Here is an 18,598-nt window from a genome sequence, read left to right on the forward strand (position 1 = left end):
GGTCTATGTGACTAATCCTTAATCTTCTTTGAACAGCTTTATGAAGTCACCAGGTTGAAGAATTCTTTACTTTCTTACCCAGCTCAGCAGTACAACCTGAAAGTGATCAGAGGCCTGTACTTGTCCAAAAGCCCTTTATATGAATCTTCTTGAAGATGGAGCATTTTTGCAAAAGCATCTGAGTAAAACAATAACTATCTATAAATGACAAAAGACTTTAAAAGGCATGGTTAAAGATCTGATTACAATGCAATTGACAAACTTCGTCACTGTTGTGACATACAACACTTTAAGATGTTAACTAGAATTATAATTGATAACATTTTATCAGGATATACCCGATTTTTAGGAGTTCCATATAATTTCTTTTTTTAAAAATAAATTTATTTATTATTTATTTATGTTTTGGCTGTGTTGGGTCTTCATTGCTGCACGTGGGCTTTCTCTAGTTGCGGCTAGCGGGGGCTACTCTTCGTTGTGGTGTGCGGGCTTCTCATTGGGTTGGCTTGTCTTTGTATAGGAGCACAGGGTCTAGGTGTGTGGGCTTCAGCAGTTGTGGCACGTGGGCTCAGTAGCTGTGGCTCGCGGGCTCTAGAGCGCAGGCTCAGTAGTTGTGGCACACGGGATCAGTTGCTCCGCGGCATGTGGGATCTTCCCGGACCAGGGCTCGAACCTGTGTCCCCTGCATTGGCAGGCAGATTCTTAACCCCTGCGCCACCAGGGACGTCCCTGTATAATTTCTAGACTATCTATTTGAATAAAATTTACCCATACAATATAACCTAAGAAGGTTATGATGATGCTTCCCTTGTAATTTAACAACCAAATAAGCCTAGTTAGTTTAATATGCTTCTTTGATAAGAAGAGCAAACAATTCTCTTGAGGTGTTCTGGGGGCCTTTGGGAAACCTCAGAGTTAGTCAGAGGTCAGACAAACTTCAATTAGAATTTGATCTTTGTCAAAAATATCAAAAAGGCTTTAAAAACCCTTTGTCAAATAGGATCATAGGTCTCTGTGAAACAATACTTATTGACTTAACCAAGTGACAATAAAAGATTTCAAAGGCACATACATAAAGTTACAATAGATTAATTAAAAGGTAAAGCAACCTTACAATCTGTTATCAAAAGCAGATTGATATTCTAAGAAAACTTTGTTCTCTTAACAAAGAGAAAATCATACTCCATTTTTGCACCAGCCTTTTTTTTTTCTTTTTCTCGCTGCACAGCTTGCGGGGTCTTAGTTCCCCAACCGGGGATTGAACCCGTGGCCCCAGCAGTGAGAGTGCCGAGTCCTAACCACTGAACTGCCAGGGAATTCCCACCAGCATTTTTTTTTTTTTGCTGTACGTGGGCCTCTCACTGCTGTGTTCTCTCCCGTTGCGGAACACAGGCTCTGGACGCGCAGGCTCAGCGGCCATGGCTCACGGGCCCAGCCGCTCCGCGGCATGTGGGATCTTCCCGGACCGGAGCACGAACCCGTGTCCCCTGCATCGGCAGGCGGACTCTCAGCCACTGTGCCACCAGGGAAGCCCCCACCAGCTTATTTTTAATAACAAAATTCATTTACTCAAATTCTATCTAAATCTTAGTCCTGACCACCATAGAATTCCTTTATTTTTTTTATTTTAAAAAATTGATTAATTAATTATTTGGCTGCATCTGGTCTTAGTTGCGGCACACAGGATCTTTGTTGTGGCATGCAGGATCTTTTGTTGCGGTGCGCGGGTTCTTTGCTGCAGTGCGTGGGCTCCTCTCTAGTCGTGGTGCTGGGGCTCCAGAGTGCACGGGCTTAGTTGCCCTGCGGCATGTGGGATCTTATTTCCCCGACCAGGGATCGAACCTGCGTCCCCTGCATTGGAAGGTGGATTCTTAACCACTGGACCACCAAAGAAGTCCCTAGAATTCCCTTCTAAAGATCTTCCCCCGCCCCCGCAAACCTTCTACAACTTTCTCTATCCATATTAAGTTGTGCTTTACTTTCTATACTATTTAGAAATAGCCAGCTTTAGGACAAAATTACTTCCTTTTCCTTTACAAAAACACACGTCCATTTCTTTTACCTTCTTTCTCCTTGCATACACTAGTGTTTTCCTTATTAATTTTTAATTATATATTTTAATTACAATTTTTAACCTTAGTTTTAAAACCTTAAAAAACCTTAGTGAAAACCAAGGAGAAGTTAATTATGAACTATTTATCATACCAGCATTTCCTGATTGGCAAATTTAAGAACATAGTCTAGAAACTAATTTCTTTCCTCAGTGGGATACAAGACCTGTCCAATGAACAAAACATCTTTAGTTTTTCTCTAATAAGAAGACTAAAATAAGGGCTTCCCTGGTGGTGCAAGTGTAAAGAATCCACCTGCCAATGCAGGGGACACGGGTTTGTGCCCTGGTCTGGAAAGATCCCACATGCCACAGAGCAACTAAGCCCGTGCGTCACAACTACTGAGCCTGCGCTCTGGAGCCCACGAGCCACAACTACTGAGCCCGTGTGCCACAACAACTTAATCCCGTGCGCCTAGAGCCCGTGCTCCGCAACAAGAGGAGCCACTGCAATGAGAAGCCCACCCACCGCAATGAAGAGTAGCCCCTGCTTGCCACAACTAGAGAAAGCCCGCGTGCAGCAATGAAGACTTAATGCAGCCAAAAATAAAATAAATAAATAAATAAAAAAAAGACAAAAGTAGGTAAACTTAGACTTGTTTAGCAATGAATGTTTCAGTATCTTATTTGGAAATGATATGGATATTCAATGAATTCCCATCATTTAACTTAATTTAGCAGTTTCAAGTTACCAAAAACCTGGAGAAACTATTTTTAAGTAGACAGTCCTAAAACATACTTTTTCCTAAAGAATTCACCTAGAAACTCTTATTTACATTTCATTTACTTAAAAGTTTCATCATATCATGTTATTTTTCTTGCTGACAAATTTTGCAACAGGAATAAGATTTTTGTTTTTAAAAGAACTAAATTTTTAAAAAAATTTTATTTATTTTTGGCTGCGTTGGGTCTTTGTTTATAGAATTGCTTAATTCCCTTTAAGCCAGTTAAATAGAGCTCCTTTACTAGTTAAATTTGGCGACACCACACAACTACAACACACACATATATATAGATACAACACACAGACACAGAGACTCCATAGTTCCCATTCCAAAATTTCAGCCATGAATCAGGTACAATAGTACAAAATCCATCAGTTACATACAACACAGGGAATATAGCCAATATTTTATAATAACTGTCAATGAAAAAGCAATCGGTCGATCTAAGAAAGAAATGGAAAATTTTATTTGAGCCAAATTTGAGGACTCTAACCTGGGAAGAGCATCTCAGAAAGCTCTGAGAACTGTTCTGCCCATTAGAAGTCAAGGCACAGTTCTATAACTTGTTGAGACAGAAGGCTGTACGCCAGATGACGTATTATTGACAGTTTACATAATCCAGATCTAAGCGTCATCCTGGTGAGTCATGTGACCCCTTACAAGATCAAGAAGGAATGTGACCATTGGAGGAGCTGTCTTATCGACGCTAGGAGAAAGTTCCTCTTCACGGTTGAGCAGGTATTCCTGCTGATGGGGGAGGGGGAGGTCTGGTCGATGCCTAACGCAGACACACAGTGCACGGTGTGGGAAGTGAGGAGGCCAAAGGGCAGAGAAGAGTTTTTATGTTCAAATTTTTCTTGTCTTGCCATAAAATATGAATTTTGTTTCACATAACTATAAATAGAGCATAACTTTTAAAAATTGTGAATCGCTATATTGTACACCTATAACATATAATGTCTACATCAACTGTACTGCAGTAAAAAAAATAATAATAAAAGGTAAAGTTACCCCCGCAAAAAATCTCATCAGTTACAAAAGGGGTTGGCTTCAAATTGGGTTTCTTGCAGATGGAACAAATCAAGGTCACCTGTTTGGATGGCTAAACCCTTTTTACTAATATACAGGGAGAAGACATTTGTATCTGTCCTTGACAAGTCAAGTTCCAAATTACCTATCCCTCCCCTCCCTTTTGTTTTTTCTTAGGTTAAGAGTTACCGTCCTGAAATTTGCATTTTTAAAAGACGGCCGGGATTAAAGTTCCCAGAGAGGACCAGGTAGAACATTGACATCTGAAAGGCATAGGAGAAAAGCAAGTTCCTCCTAGGAAGATTTTGTTCCCTTAAGGCCAGAATTACTTTTATTCTTGTCTTGACAGAAAATAGGAATTTTATTTCATCACTTCCATGGAATCAAAATCAAGTACGGGGAGGGCTCTCTCTGGAGAGGAATCAGTTTTCCAGCAAACCACGTCGTGGTCCCTGTCGTCCCCCCAGCCCGCCACCGCTTCCAGTCAGGGTACAGGGCCTTGGGTGTGCCGGCACCCAGGGAGGGAAACACGGACTCAATTGCATCTGAGATGAAGCCTGCGGCTTGTTCCTCCCGGTACCCTGCATCCCCCTTCCCTTCCCTCCGTAGGCTCTCCTGGGACTGAAGGTGGTGGGCTCTATCTAGCCCTGGAGGGGGTCCCCTCTGGCCCTTCTGGACGGTGGTGAGTGGGCCGGCTGGGGTCTCTGCCTGCCCCCGCCATCCCAGGCACTGGACACCGAGGGCATGGTCAACAGTGCTGGATCTACTGGAGCGCCAGGGCCTGGGGGGACTGCCTGGGAGGGGAGGGCGACCCCGCTCCGCATTGGGGGTCCTCGGGCACCACTGTCCGTGAGGCACCTGGCCTTTGAGCCACAAGTCACAGCTACTCAAAACGCCCCGGCCCCGCTGCACTGAAGTCGGATCGCCTGGGATCGCCTCCGGGACCTGTCCCCTATCCGCCCCCCCGGGACCGGACCCGCCCCTCCCCTCCCCCTCCCCTCCCCCCCTTCCCTCCCCCTCCCCCTCCCCCATCCCGGGACAGGCCCCGACCCCTCCGGCGAGTATCCGCCCCCCGCAGGTCCCTCCCTCCCCCGCCCCGCCCCCGGCAGGCTCCGCCCCTCCCCCCCGCAGCCCTCTGCGCGCCCCGCCTGCCGTCAGTCCCCCCGGTCCCCGGTCCCCTGGCTCACGGGCATGGCGCGCGCGGCGGGGCGCGAGCGGCGGCTCCTGGCCATCTACACCGGATAGGCACCCATCGGCATGCGGAGCGAGCGCGGCGGTGAGTGGGTGCCGGCGCCCGGGCACCGCGGGTGGGGTGGGGGTCGTCCGCTCGCCCTTTGGCCTGTCGGGGGTCGCCAGGCCCCGCGGGGCCGCGCACCTGACCCCGCCGCTCCCGGTGGGCGGTCAGCCCGCCCGGGGGCACAGCCTCTCCCCCGCGCTGTCGTCGGCTCCTCCCGGGGCCGAGCCTCGACCACCGTGGCGTCTGTCTGAGCGCCCTACCCCGCACAGACAAGACGGTGGGCAGGTGTTCAGAGTCTGCCGAGGCCCCTCACTGGGGACCACCGAGCGGCTGCAAGGCGACCCCAGCCGTTCCCCGCTGTTCCCGGCCCGGGCTCGGCAGGGCAGCGGGCACCAGACACCTTTGGGAAGTGTTCACGTGCACGAGCAGTCCGGGCAGGTTGGGCGTTTCGTTTCTCTGCCCCTGGGACGTTGGCCTGAGTGGGTCCTCGAGGCAGTGACTGCTGGGCCGGGCGCTGAGCTCTGCGGGCCACTGGGGCAGGGGTGCCCCCAGGCCGGGCAGAGCACCTTCGGGCAGGGACCGGGTTTGGGGAGCCTGGGGCCCCGCAGGAGTGGGAAGAGGACTGTACACACCTCCAGAATGTTCCAGCGCTCCCGGGAGAGCGGACACTGTCTGTGCCCTCCACACAGGCCCCCCGGGCTCCCTCCCTGGCCCCAGGTGCCTGTCCGGGCTGTCCTCACACCTGGCCCTGGAGTGTCCCCCTACTCGGATCGTCTGCCAGCTCCATGGCGGGGGACGTGCCAGAGCTGCCCGGTGCTAACAGGACGGTCGCCTTTGCCCTTGGTCCTGGGGCCACTTCCCCAGCGCCCCCTCCTGGCCACCGTTTCCACTGAAGCAGCTATGCAGATGCCACTAGCACTTTCTTGCTCCAGCAACTGCTTCTGGGTCCTCTGGGCCTGTTCGTGCCACCCACCGACACTGGCTGCCAATTCGCAGACGTCTCTTGAGGCCCACTCCGTGCTGGGCCCCAGGACTCAGACCCCCAAAGAGCCCTGTCCTGGAGGCGCTCAGGGATGGAGAGCATGGTTTCCACACCCCCTCACACCCTCCCCCCCCAAGTTACTCCCCCCGGGCTGCTGGGGAGTCTGCCCTGTGCTGCCCCAGGGCTGGGGCAGAGAGCGGGAGTGGCTGGCCCTGTCTGCATCCCTGGACTGTCTGGGGCCCTGGCCTACCCCTGTCGCTGCCCCTCCAGGCTTGGCACCTGGCCAACTGTGATCGCTGAGATTCCATTGAGCTCTCCTCATTGTTCTCCAGGGTCCAGGCTGCAGGGACAAGGTGGACTCTGACCTGGATCCCACCTGCACTGCGTCTTGTCCCCTCACAGCCCCCCACCTCCCCGGGGCCCCTTAGGCTCACTCTCCCAGGCGCTGCATTTTCCAGAGAGGATGTAAACTCCCACGTCTGGAAGGTGACCTGGAGACTGACTCTAGAAAGACGGGGTGTGGTGGGAGCGCCTTTCAGACAGGCAGGAGTCATCCACGAGACCTCAGGACAGCACCCCAGGCTGGGGACGGAGCCAGATGGATGGAGGAGCCAGGCCTGGGCCCGGTGGGCCGCCGTGCTCTGCCGGCCTCTGCCCTCTCTGAGCCCAGCTGGGGGCTGGGGGGACGCAGACACTCCAGGCCCTTCCTGCCCGGGGAATTCTGATCCGGAGGGCGGAGGGCATCAATGATTAACTTGCCTGGCACTGCTGATATGGGCTCCGGCCCACGAGGGGGTGGTGAGGGGCGGCCACAGCAAAGCTGTTTGGATTGTCGCTGTTGGGAGCCCTTCTGCACCTGCTGGTAAACAGTGGCCTGCAGGGCACTCGGCGCCCCACACGTGAGCTCTGCCAAAGGTCAGGATGGTGACGGGAGGGCAGAGGCCGTGGCAGCTAGGGACGCCCGTCACCCATCCCCTCTCTGAGTTTGGGGAAGATGTCACTGGTCAAGGGACATCGTGAATCCCAAATCAGCCGATCACCCCAAGCCCAAGACCGAGCTGCGTCACGGCTGAGGAGCCCTGACGCCCTGAGCGTCCCTCGTGGGCCTGGCTCCTGGCGGGCGTAGCAGGGTGAGTAGAGCCTCGGAGCCTGGCAGCTGAAGGCGCCAGGACATCCCAGGAGGCCACCGGAGGGCCTGGCAGCCAAGCCGCATCCGGAGGGGTGATGTCCATGGCTTCTTGCGCCCTTGGCCTAGACCCCCTTCCTGAGCGAGTTGCCACACGTTCACGAGTTCACTGTTTTATAGCCTGAGCTGTGCTGGGACGGCCCTTACAGATGAGTGGGTCTCGTGAGCCGCTGCCAGTGACAGCTCCCGGCCTGCACGGCCTGGGGACAAGGCCTGGGCAGGGCGGCTTCTGCTTCTGTAGGGCCTGAAGCTTGGGGGCCCGTGCTAAGAAAGAGACTACCATTTACAAAATCGGAATTAGATGAGAAAGCAGGTGTTTGTTGTTTGTTTGTTTCGTTGTTGTTAGTTTTTTCGGCTGCACCACGCAGCACGTGGGATCTCAGTTCCCCGACCCGGGCTCGAACCCGTGCCCCCTGCGGTGGACGTCTTAACCACTGGATTGCCAGGGAAGTCCCCTTGTGTTTGTTTTTTTGGGGGGGGGACAGGTGTTTATTTAGAACGATGCAGGAAATCACAACAAACTGCTAGTTCTGAAAAGCCAAGAACATTACAAATCCCAGAAAAATATGTTCTGTCCGCTGACTTCTGAGCCTCCTCAGGGCTGTTTTCCCCACACCTTTGGCTGATCGGTGTAATGACGTGTCGGCAGAATTTTGCACAGAGCGAATAGCACAGAAGGAGAGTTTAGCCTTCTCTTCGGCTGGTTTTGCCTGTCCACCCACACGCTCCCCAGGCGGGGACACCAGGGTCTGGGCCGCGTGGGGCTGGCCTCGCTGGCCCTGCACCTTCCTGCCGCCCGAGGCGTGGGGTGTCCCCGGAAGCCAGTGTCCACCGTCCACTAGCAATAGCCTCGCTCTGGGTGGAGGTGACCGTGCACATCACCTGCCCCGTCAGTGGATCCCAGGTTTACATGGACACCCCAGTGCCACCCACTGGGAGGGCAGCTAGCGTGAAGAGGGGCGTGCGGGCTTTCCTGCGGCTGCCCTGACCCGTGGCCACAAACGGGGGCCTAGAGCAGCAGACGCATCTCTCGGGAGATGCTCCATCACTGCAGGCCGGTGTGTTCGTGTCTCTGCTCTGTCCCTACACAGCCTTCTCTGGGTGTCAACTCTCTTCTGTCTCTGTCTTACAAGGATGTGAGTGGTGGCACTCGGCACCCACCCGCATAAGCCAGCATCATCTCATCATCTCAGGACCCTAACTCAATCACGGCCTCAAAAACTTTGCATTCAGGTCCTGGGGGTCAGGAGGGGACACCTTTTGGGGCCTGACGCGGAAGGGTGGGTGGCTCTGAGGACTCCCTCAATGCCCAGGGTTTGGAGTTCAGGCCTCCTTGCTGTCAGGGCTGACGAGTCCAGACCTTTGTGGAGGCAGGGGTGTGTGTCCTGGTCACACTTCAGGCATCTCGGGAGGGTGGCCGGGCTGGCAGTCACGCACGGATGTCCCCTCTGTCTACTGAGCGCCGTCACTCCTGCAGCAAAGCATATGGAGCCCCTAAAGGGCGCTTCCTGGGTTGGGGGGCTGTTCAAGGTGCTCCCCCTTGGGTCTCCTTCTCTGGGCTGGGGAGAACGGCACCACGAACATCCTTGGGCCAACGCAACTGTGTTTACTGGGGGTTGGCAAGAGCTGGGCCTGGGATTTACTTGGGACAGTTTATTACGCGGCAGCAGGAGACTGATACAACGGGCAAAGGGTGAAGGCTGGGAGCAGTGTTGTCGCCCAGGGTGACCACTGACCCTGGTCCTGAAGGTCTTACATGTTTCAGCCTAGGGTGCTTCCCGAGGGGGAACCCTGCTGTTCTCGCCTCTGTGTCCAGGTGTTCGACATAGCCAGGCGTGTGGGAGACGCCCAACAGAACCTCAGTGAGGGGTGCATATGCCCAGAGAAGTTTAGCCGACTTGACCAAGGTCACGGAGCTTGCAGGGAGCAGGGTGGGGCAAAAAAGCCAGGGCCCCAGTGCAAAGATTCTTCTGGGAGCCTTTGCTGCGGAGTTGTTTGTTTCCAGGAAACACTTGTGACTTCTCAGGGTTTTCTTAGAACACACACCATTTCTGCCCAGTGCCTCCTTAGATGCATGTTTCTGGACATGGAGGCTGCAGGCAGAGGGCCTGGGCTGGACCCTGAAGGTGTCACACACAGTCCAGGTAGGGAGAAACGGTAACAGGGAGCGTGTGGGAATGGCACCGGCATCTGGACATCAAGGAGGGCTTCCTGGAAGTGGTATCCTGAGCTGGGATGAAGCACCTGCTGGGTGAGAAGCGGAAAGGAGTAGAGGACTTCCAGGCAGAGCCAACGGCGTGTCCACGGGCAGAGCGGTGTGGACGTTCTGGGAAGTGGGGGAAGAAGAGTGGGCACATGTGTCCGAGTTGTGAGAGGGCCAGGGCCCCCTGAGCCTCGGTGGCGGAGCCCTGGGGCTGTCCTGGGTGAGAGTAGCAGTCCCGACACTGGGCAGCTGCCCATCCTCGCCAGGGCCCGGGGCAGCTGCAGGCCCGTCTGCCCAGCCTCTGACTTCCCTGAGGGCCAGCTCCCAGCCCCCCACCCCTGCTGCCCGGCCCCCAGTGAGGAGGGAGGGGCCGGTGGTGGAGGGTGTGTGTGGAGGGGGCGGTACTGGTGGTGGCTACCGGCCTCTGACCCCGCCTCCCTGCCCCACCCCGCCTGCAGTGCTCGTCCCTGGCAAGGGCCTGGCCGCCGTTCTGAGGACACTGCCCATGTTCCACGATGAGGGCATGCCCAGGCCTGTGGCCTCCCCGAGGACACCTTAGTGCTTGCCGTGAGTGTCGGCTCCTCGGGGGTCCCGGGCAGGGACGATGGCCAGCTGTCATGGGCTGGGGGGTATCCTGAGACTGGCGCCTGCCAGGCTGTGGCTTCTCAGTGTGTCCATGGCGAGCTGCTAGAGGATGCTGTCCCCACGGGCTCCCACTTCCATGGCTCTAGAACTGACTACAGCCCCCTTTCAAGTGAGCCCTGTGGGGACTGAAGCCCATAGGAGAGGCAAGGGCTGGCCCCAGGTGCCCCGCCTTGTGAAGGTCCCTCTGTTTCCCAGCTCGTGGGCCCAGGCTGTCCGCTGCTCTTCGCTGCTGGGCCGGCTAAGCGGGGAGTTGCCCTCCCGGTCACTGACCTCCCCTCCTGCCAGCAGCCCTCCTCCAGGGTCGTCCTGGCTCACCGAGGGGAGGGGACACTGCTCTGGAGCAACCTGGCCTGGCCTGTCCTTGGCCCCTCCCGGGACCACGGTCCTTGCTCCTGGGGCCTCGAGTGGAAGGGAGCCGGTGGGGATGCAGAGCCCACGGCCACGGCCCTGGGTGCGGGGGCCTGGCTGGGCAGAAGGGAACGGGGCCGCCGAGCGAGCAGGCAGGCGGGTGCAGAGTGCGAGCCTGCTGTCCACCTCCTGCAGGCCTGCCAGCCCCACCTGCCCCGACCAGAGGGTCATGTACACGGTGCTGGAGTGCCAGCCTCTCTTCGACTCCAGTGACATGACCATCACTGAGTGGGTTCAGATCGCCCAGACCATTGAGGTGAGGTGACGGGGGAGTGTGGGCGGGGCTGGGGCCAGGAGCCAAGTGGGTCGCACCTCAGCTGCAAGGCTCCCAAGGCCCTTTTACCTGCACCCGTGAGGGTGGGCATCGAGGGACCCCATTTCTCACCTTCCTCCCTTAAGAAAGCCCGCTCCCCACAGAGAGGCTTGTCGCACAGCCTGCCCCTTCCTGGCTGCAGGGCGCTGGCCCCAGTTCCATACTTGTCCGTTCTGCTGGGCAGGACGGCTTCCGGGGCCTCACGCCTCTCACGGTGAGCGCCTGGGACCCGCGTGCGGCCCTGGGCCCGGCCCTTGTGTCTCTGAATGCCCGCAGCCGTGCTCTGGGGCAGTCTCCCTGCTCTGTGGCCAGCAGCATTCTACAGTTGGGGCCCGACCGCTTCTCTGAACGCCTAGGGCCGCTGTCCTGGCCGCAGAGGCCAGCCATGCGCAGATTCACTGTGTGGCCAGCAGAGGGCGCCCCAGCCCGCCACGTGGCTCGGCTACCCTGCAGCTACGGGCCCAGCCTGGCTTGGTCTTTCAGTGGGTCGCGAGAGATGGTCCCCTGAGGTCCCCTTGTCTCCCGGGACCGTGCCCCTCGCAACCACAACCCAGGCCAGCTGCCCACTGAGGCCCAGACTTGGCTGCCCGCTAGGAGGTGGTGGCCGGGGCTGCATCCCTGCAGAGGTGGCCTGTGTGCCTGGAGGCACCTTCCCCATGTCCGCCTGTGGGCATCCTTTCCACCTCCCACATCACAGCCGGCTCCCAGCACTGGATGTGCCTCGTGTCCGCACCTGGCCCTACCCACTGGACCGAGAGGCTGGCGGACTGCTCACCCCTCAGCCCCTGCTGCCCCAGGGGCAGTGGTCACTGAGCAAGGGGCCCTCCAGGAGCACCGAGCTGACCAGTGTGCTCGGAAGCCCAGGCCGGGCATTTGCACGGGGCAGACCTTCCCACCCCCAGATAAGAGTGTTCAGAGACCCTGACCTGAGTTCTCCATGGGTTTAGGGGTGTCACGGGGATGGCCCGAGGGGACGGGAGGAGGCTGTCCTGGGCGCGAGGAGAGCACGGGCGCCGGGACTCCAGGCAGAAGCTCCATTTCCAGCGCGCTTCCCCGGCCAGCGGTGACCTGGGTCCCACTGGCAACCTCTCCGGGTCCTTCCAGGTGTATGTGGGGCCCTTACCTTCCTTTTCCTGGTGGCCCCGAAGGCCAGGCCTGCCTGAGCTTGCCGCCCCTCCTGCAGAGACACTACGGGCAGTACCATGGCTTTGTGGTCATCCATGGCACCGACACCATGGCCTTCGCCGCCTCCGTGCTCTCCTTCATGCTGGAAAACCTGCAGAAAACCGTCATCCTCACTGGTGCCCAGGTAACAACCCGGGCTGTCCAGTGGGCACAAGGTCCGGGCCTTCCTGAGGCCACAGGGCAGTTCAGCACTGCTGGGGGCCCAGGTGGGTCCCCGGGCTCCTTGCTCGGTCCGGCAGCTCCCCGAGCTGGTTCCTGCTCTGCCTGAGCCGGCCAGCGCTGGTCAGTGCCCTGGTCCTGCCTGGTGCCAGCCCTGCCACCCTGGGGGTGGGTCCACAGCCTGCTGCCGGCCTTGTCCAGCTGCCCTCCTTTTGTCGCTGTCATCCTCTTCCCACTGTGGTTCCCACCGCTGCCATCCCTGGGCACCTGGGCGCATGCTACCCCCTCCTCTCTCACCCTGACCCAGCACAACCCCCAAAGCCAACAGGTGGAATATTCTAGAAGACTGCTGGATTTGAAGGGGGGTGGTGGGGGAAGCCTGGACCCCCGTCAGGGCCTGCGTCAGAGGCTGCCTGCGGTGGCGTCACGGGGCCAGCCCTCCCCAAGGCCCTGGAGAGCCTTCCCCGGGGTCAGAGGTCGGGAAATCCCGTTGCCAGGTGCTGACCCGGCTGCCTGCCCTGCTCTGTCCATGTCCCCGCGGGTGTCACAGTGGGGCGGCCCCACTCAGGGGAGGCCCAGGGCCGCACCGCACACACCCCATTGCTGCCGAGCACGTCCCACTCGGAGCTTGAGTGGAGGGATGGGGTGCAGGCTGGACCCTGGCCCTTCCCAGACCCTCCTGAGCCCCTGGGTGTAGGTTCGCCATCAGGCCTCTGCCAAGGGACGAAGGGGGAGGGTTTTTTGAGCACTGCCGGCCCCGGGAAGGATCACGCACCCCCGCGCCGGCCCTGACGAAGCGTCCCTGTTATAACGCAGGGGAGGACTGAGGCTCAAGGCGCGGGGCTGCTGGCCCACTGCCCACACCCCTTCTGAGGACCCAGGACTGTGGCCCCAGGCCAGGGCTCATCCTCTGGAGGCCCTGCGCCCACCCCTGCCCAGCCGGCCCGTCTGCACACCCCTTTGTTGCCTTCCTGGGCAGGAGGGGTGGGGATCTGGGTACGGGTCAGCGTCAGCCCCCGGGGGCACCGGCCCTCACGTAGACACGGGAGCAGGACTGGGACCTGGTGCTCGGAGGTCCCGCGTGAGGCTTCTGGCTGTCGCGTCCACCCACGGTCAGCCCTTGGCCACCCGGTCCAGAACTGGCCGGGGGCAGTGAGGGAGCAGGGCCTCCGTGCCCCGGGGCCAGGGAGCTGGGCTGGGCAGTGGCGGGTCCCTGGGCAGGAGCCCATCCGGCCGGCCTCCGGCAGCGGGCACTGGGGCCTGCGGGGAGCAGAGGGCGCTGGGGTGCAGGCCAGGCTTGGCATGGCCAGCAGGTGCAGCTCCCCGAGCAGCGGTCCTCACCGACCCGAGCCTGCCTGCCCCCTCTCCTGGACCCCTGCCCGGGCTCCTCACTGGCTCCCTCCTACACTGCCCGAGCCTCAGCCCCTCTCCTCTCCGTGGCCTCTCCTCCAGGTGCCCATCCACGCCCTGTGGAACGACGGCCGTGAGAACCTGCTGGGTGCCCTGCTGCTGGCTTGGCCAGTATGTGATCCCCGAGTACCTCCTCCTGCCTCCTTCCTGCGGCTCCTGGGAACCCAGGCCCGTGGCTCGGGGTGTGGTGCTCAGGGGGACACACGGGTGGCGCGTCTGGAAGGGTTTAAAGATCTGTCTTTCCCCTTGAACGTGAAGTACACCGTAGAGAAAATGGGAAAATAGAGAAGGCGGCAGGAGACGGTCACTGCCTCTCACCCCCCGAGACGTCTGCTGCTGGCAGTGTGGTGGATCTCTCCGGGTCACGTGCATATATATGTGGTTTACGTATATTTGTCTCATGCCTATGATATGGTGTATGTTTGTTTACACCACGTGCATATGTACGTGTGCACGTTCCCATCTGTAGGTTGTACTGGTTTTGGAGCGGGCTCTTTTTCCTCTTCATCTCTCCTGGTCACGTGGTGACACAGGGAGGCATTTACAAGATCCCCCCTCACATCTCAGGGGACGGGGAGAGGAGCCCTGGGAGGGGTCGCCCCGCCCTGGGGAGGGGCTTCATGGAACGCCGTCAGGGCCTGTCTCACTGCCGAGGTGCCCAGCCCGCCCCACGGGAACAGCTCCTGAGGCGGGGTGGGGGCTCCCCGGCGCTGAGCTGCTCCCCGCCCCCCGCAGGTCTGCCTGTTCTTCCAGAACCAGCTGTTTCGGGGCAACCGAGTGACCAAGGTGGACACACGCAGGTTTGCGGCCTTCTGCTCCCCCAACCTGCCCCCTCTGGGCCACCGTGGGCGCTGATGTCACAAGTAAGTGAGCAGGGGTCACGTCGTGCAGGGAGCTGCTGCGGGGAGCTGCTGCGGGGACTGTGCGGGGCCTCCTGGGTGGGAGCGCACGGCTCGGGTTCTGCCCTGGGCTGCGGAGAAGCCGGGGGCCGGGGGGCGCTGCTCAGAGTGGGGAGGCCCCAGCAGGTAACCCCGGCTCGGAGCCGGGGGGCCATCCCGGGAGGGGCCACGTGGCCCCAGGCCCCAGGAGTCCCTCAGTGACGGTCAGTGGCTCTGCCACTCGCCTCGGCCCTCCCGGGGACGTGGTTCTGGTAGCGCAACCTCGTCCTGGGGACTTTCAGGGATGTTTCAGGCTGCCCAGCCCCCATCGTGGGTTGCCCGACGCTTCCCGTGGGTGGTGGACCCTGAGGCCCTCCCCCCCGGGGACCCCCGACGCCGGCCCTGGTGAGGAGCCGTCTCCAGCCCAGTCCTCGGCGAGCGCTGTGGGGTTGGTGCTCAGGCCTCACCCCGACTCAGCCACCCTCATGCCGTGGAGACTCTGTCCACCCAGGATGTCCGCTCTCCTGTGTGTCTCCGGGGACCCCCGCCCCCGCTCTGGGTCCGCCGTGGCATGGCCAGCCCCTCCGCGAGGCGGCGTGACGGCTTCGCTCCGGTGGCCTTGCTGTCCGCCTGGTCCCTGCCGTCTACATGTTGCCCCCTCGCCCCCCGCACCGTGTCTCCTCCTGTGCCTTTGAGACGTGGGCATCCAAGCGTGGTGGCGGGCAGGACCTCTGCCAGGCGGTTGTGGGGCTACAGCAGGAGGAGGGAAGGACCATGCAAGGAGGCATTGTGGCCTCGAGCCCTGACTTCATTCTGGGGGCCTTACCCTGCATTTCCCTCCCCCTGCCCACCCACCCTGCTTGCCGGAGCGGCCTGGGGGTTGGTAAGGCCCAGAATGGTCAGTGCATCTAAGGTGTGTATAGCACGCCCGGGTTCTCGGGGCCGGAGTCAGGAAGGCTTCCTGGAGGAGGTGGCCCATGTGCTGGTACTGGCAGATGGATCGCTTCCTTGCTGTGGTGGGCAGTGGCGCTCAGCCCTCCTGCCCCGGTGCCAGCCAGCCGAGGAAGGAGGAGTGGGCGTGGAAGGAGGGGGCGGCCGCTGTGCAGGGCCTCCCTCCCCCGTGGGGGCTGAGTCACACCTTCTCTGGGGCTCAGAGGGGAGCTCCCAGGACGCAGCCCACTGGCAGGTGCGGAGTTCACCCTGGATCCCCAGGCCCCTACCTGTGCCACGCCAAGCCCGCGCCGGTCTTGAGGTGCAGGGCACACTGGTGTGGGCTGGGCTGGCCGGCTGGCCGGGTGCGGGGCTAAGGCTGGCCCCGAGAGGAGAGGCCGCCCTTGGACCCCCAAGCCCGTGATCCCAGGAGGATTGTGTCCCCCCAGCCAGGGTGCCCGTGTGGTGTGTGAGGGTCCCGGGCTGGTCCCGGCACCTGGTGCTGAGAAACACCAGCCTCTGCCCGGGGTGTGCCCGGCGGGGCCCCTGGGGAGGCGGGGAGCTGGGGGCTGCCACCAGCACTGGGGCGGCCGGCGCCCTCTCACTGCTTTTTGTTGCGTCTTCCCTCCCCTCTGTGAGGCTGTCACAGACGAGGGGCTCGGGGCTCGGGGGGGGAGCTGTGCCGGGCAAGGAGGGGTACACAGCGGGGGGTGGGGTGCTGGCACCGCCCTTCCCCGAGTGGGTGAGGCACGTGCGGTCACACCGGAGCCCCAGGTTCTCGCTGTGCAGAAGCCCTGGCCCCAGGGAGGGGGAGTCGGGGCCGACAGGCTCGGGCCAGCGGGGTCCCAGCTGCTGAAGGGGACGCGGGACCCAGTGTCCCCTGTGCACGTGCGCTCCCGCTGCGTGGCCCTTGCAGTGGCAGTGTTAGGACCGAGCAGGGACGGTGGTCCTCACACCACCTTCCCTCCTCTCGGCCCCTCTGCGCATGGGGACAGCGGTCCCCTGGTGTCCAGTAGGCCCAGGTGGAAGGACTTGGGGTCCCATGGACTCTGAGGGGGATGGGCTGGCCGGGCAGGGCGGCGTGGGCCTGCTCTGTCTCCGTAAACCCCCCTCTGCAGCCGTCACTCCTGGCTGGTGGCCTCGCTCCCACCCGCCGCCGTCTTATCTGCTCGCCCAGCTGGGGCCGGGGCCCGAAATTGAAGGACGCCTCTCGCTGCTGACGGATGCTGCGGCCGCCCTCCTCCCAAGCCCATCCCCCAGAGCCCCCGCGTCTCCCACCCTCCCAGCTCCCTGTGAAAGGGCAGCACGTGTCTGGAACGTTCCTCAGTTTATTATCATATGAGAATTGCTCTGGTGGAAACAGCAGGAGGCCCGCAGGCTTGCACCCCCCTCCACGGGACCGGGTTGGTGGAGGAGCCCTGGGCGGGGGCCCTGGAGCCCGCATTCCCCTCCGGGCTCTGCACCTGACTCTGGGCAGCCTTGGGCAAGGCCCTTTCCCTCCCTGGGCCTCAGTTTCCCTGGGCTGGACAATGGGGCCTCCTTGGTACCTGCTCCCTCAGCCCGGCCTCTGCCTGCTCGAGGCTGCCATGTGCGAGGGGCTGAGAGAATGGGACCCTGGGCTCAGCGCCGGGCTCCTGAGGGTCGAAGGCCAGGCCTGCCGCCCAGATGCCTGCCCCCTGCCCATGGCTGGAGCAGAAGGCCTGGGAGGCCTTTGGTCCCCGCAGAGCAGCAGCCTTTAGACCCACGGAGAGGCTGATCCCCTGGGGAGTTCTCGGCATGGCAGGCACTGACCCCACGGAACTGCCCCCTTCACGCTCCACGGGGCTTAGGAGCCGCCCTGGGCGTGGAGAGCGGGCTGGGCTCACGTTAGGCCTCTGAGACTTCAGCGTGAATGAGATGGAGGCTTTCTTTCCCCAAAGGTTAGGGGTCCAGAAGACTCATTCATTCATTCATTCACTGACTTGCTGGGCCGTGGGTCAGGTCGGTGCCCAGTAAGGGGCTCGTGAGGCTGGCTGGTCAGAGGATGCCGCCCTGACTGCTCCTGGGACCCAGGATTGCAGGTTCCTGGTGATCCCCCAGCTCTGCCCCGTGTGCTGTGCTTCTTGCTGTTGCACGTGGCGTGCCCTCTGCCTGGAAGGCCCTTCCTCCACCTGCCCTTCCCCTCTCCTGCACTGGCGTGGCCTGCTGGGCTCTGGAGGCCTCTGTCCCTGCAGGGTCCTCTTCGCCCCCTGAAGCCCACGCCTGCCACGGGGGCTGGCTCAGGCTGGAGCTGCGCCCCTCGCCTGAGCGAGCTGGGAGAGGGGGGCAGGGGACGGGACTTCCGGAGGCACCAGACAGAGGCCGGGGGGTCCGGGGAGGCTGGGCCGGGACCGTGGCCTGCAGATGGCCGGAAGGTGTGCATTCGGCCCCTCTGTCCTCACAGTCAACCGGGAGCTGGTGCGGAAGGTCCGTGGGCAGGGCCGGCTGGTGGTGCACGGCAGCATGGAGCGCGACGTGGGCCTGCTGCGCCTCTACCCCGGGATCCCCCGCCACCCTGGTAGGGACCCCGGCTCAGCCCCCACGGTGCCTGCCTCCTGTACCCCCTCCCCTCCCCACCTTCGTGTCACTGGGACCTGCACCCCCTCCGCTGCCTTCTCAGCCCGTTCACCTTATTTGTGACCTGGGCTTGTCCCCGGGGACGTCACAGCACCGGGTTCCGAGGGCTCCTCTGAGGCTGAGGGAGTGTGGCCCTGGACTCTGCTCTTTCTTGTGGCCGCTCTGGTGGTCCCTGCCGTCCACCCCTTGGCCACCAGCTGTTCCTGGGGCGGACACAGCGCCTGCCTCCATCCTGCCCAGTGAGTCAGGCCCAGATGCTGGGCTGCCAGTTGGATGGAGGGGTCTTGGGTAAAAGCGTCTCTGGGCATCTCTGGCACTGAGTGCGGGGCTGCAGGGGCTCAGAACACGCTTGCTTAAGTGCTGTGACCGGCGGGGCACTGCAGCCCCCTCTTCTACCCTACACACGTGGCTTCCCAGGTGTGTCGCTATACCTGGGGTGGCCTGGCATCGGGCTGCCTTTAACCTCTGGGCCACAGTCTGTGAACTGGAGCCTGCTCCCCTCCCAGGGCGCTGGGGACAGACGGGGCAGAGCCGCGTTGGGACCAGAAGGGTTTTGCTGGAGGCGCGCTCCAGTGAGGGCTGCCCTCGAAGATGAGGGTCGTC

At 60.5% G+C, this 18,598-nt stretch overlaps 1 protein-coding gene across 1 annotated transcript in view; it reads left to right on the top strand.

Moving 5' to 3' along the window:
- ASPG (asparaginase) overlaps positions 1-18,598 on the top strand; it is a 34,466-nt gene that overhangs the window by 5,827 nt on the left and 10,041 nt on the right. The window contains exons 2-7 of the mRNA XM_032621768.1: positions 4,996-5,140; positions 10,661-10,781; positions 12,022-12,147; positions 13,635-13,717; positions 14,326-14,455; positions 17,823-17,936. Of these exons, the coding sequence (XP_032477659.1) occupies positions 4,996-5,140; positions 10,661-10,781; positions 12,022-12,147; positions 13,635-13,717; positions 14,326-14,455; positions 17,823-17,936 (719 nt within the window). The remainder of the gene's footprint in view (positions 1-4,995; positions 5,141-10,660; positions 10,782-12,021; positions 12,148-13,634; positions 13,718-14,325; positions 14,456-17,822; positions 17,937-18,598) is intronic.

Source organism: Phocoena sinus, chromosome 2, assembly GCF_008692025.1.
Source record: "Phocoena sinus isolate mPhoSin1 chromosome 2, mPhoSin1.pri, whole genome shotgun sequence".
NCBI classification, from domain to species: Eukaryota; Metazoa; Chordata; class Mammalia; order Artiodactyla; family Phocoenidae; genus Phocoena; species Phocoena sinus.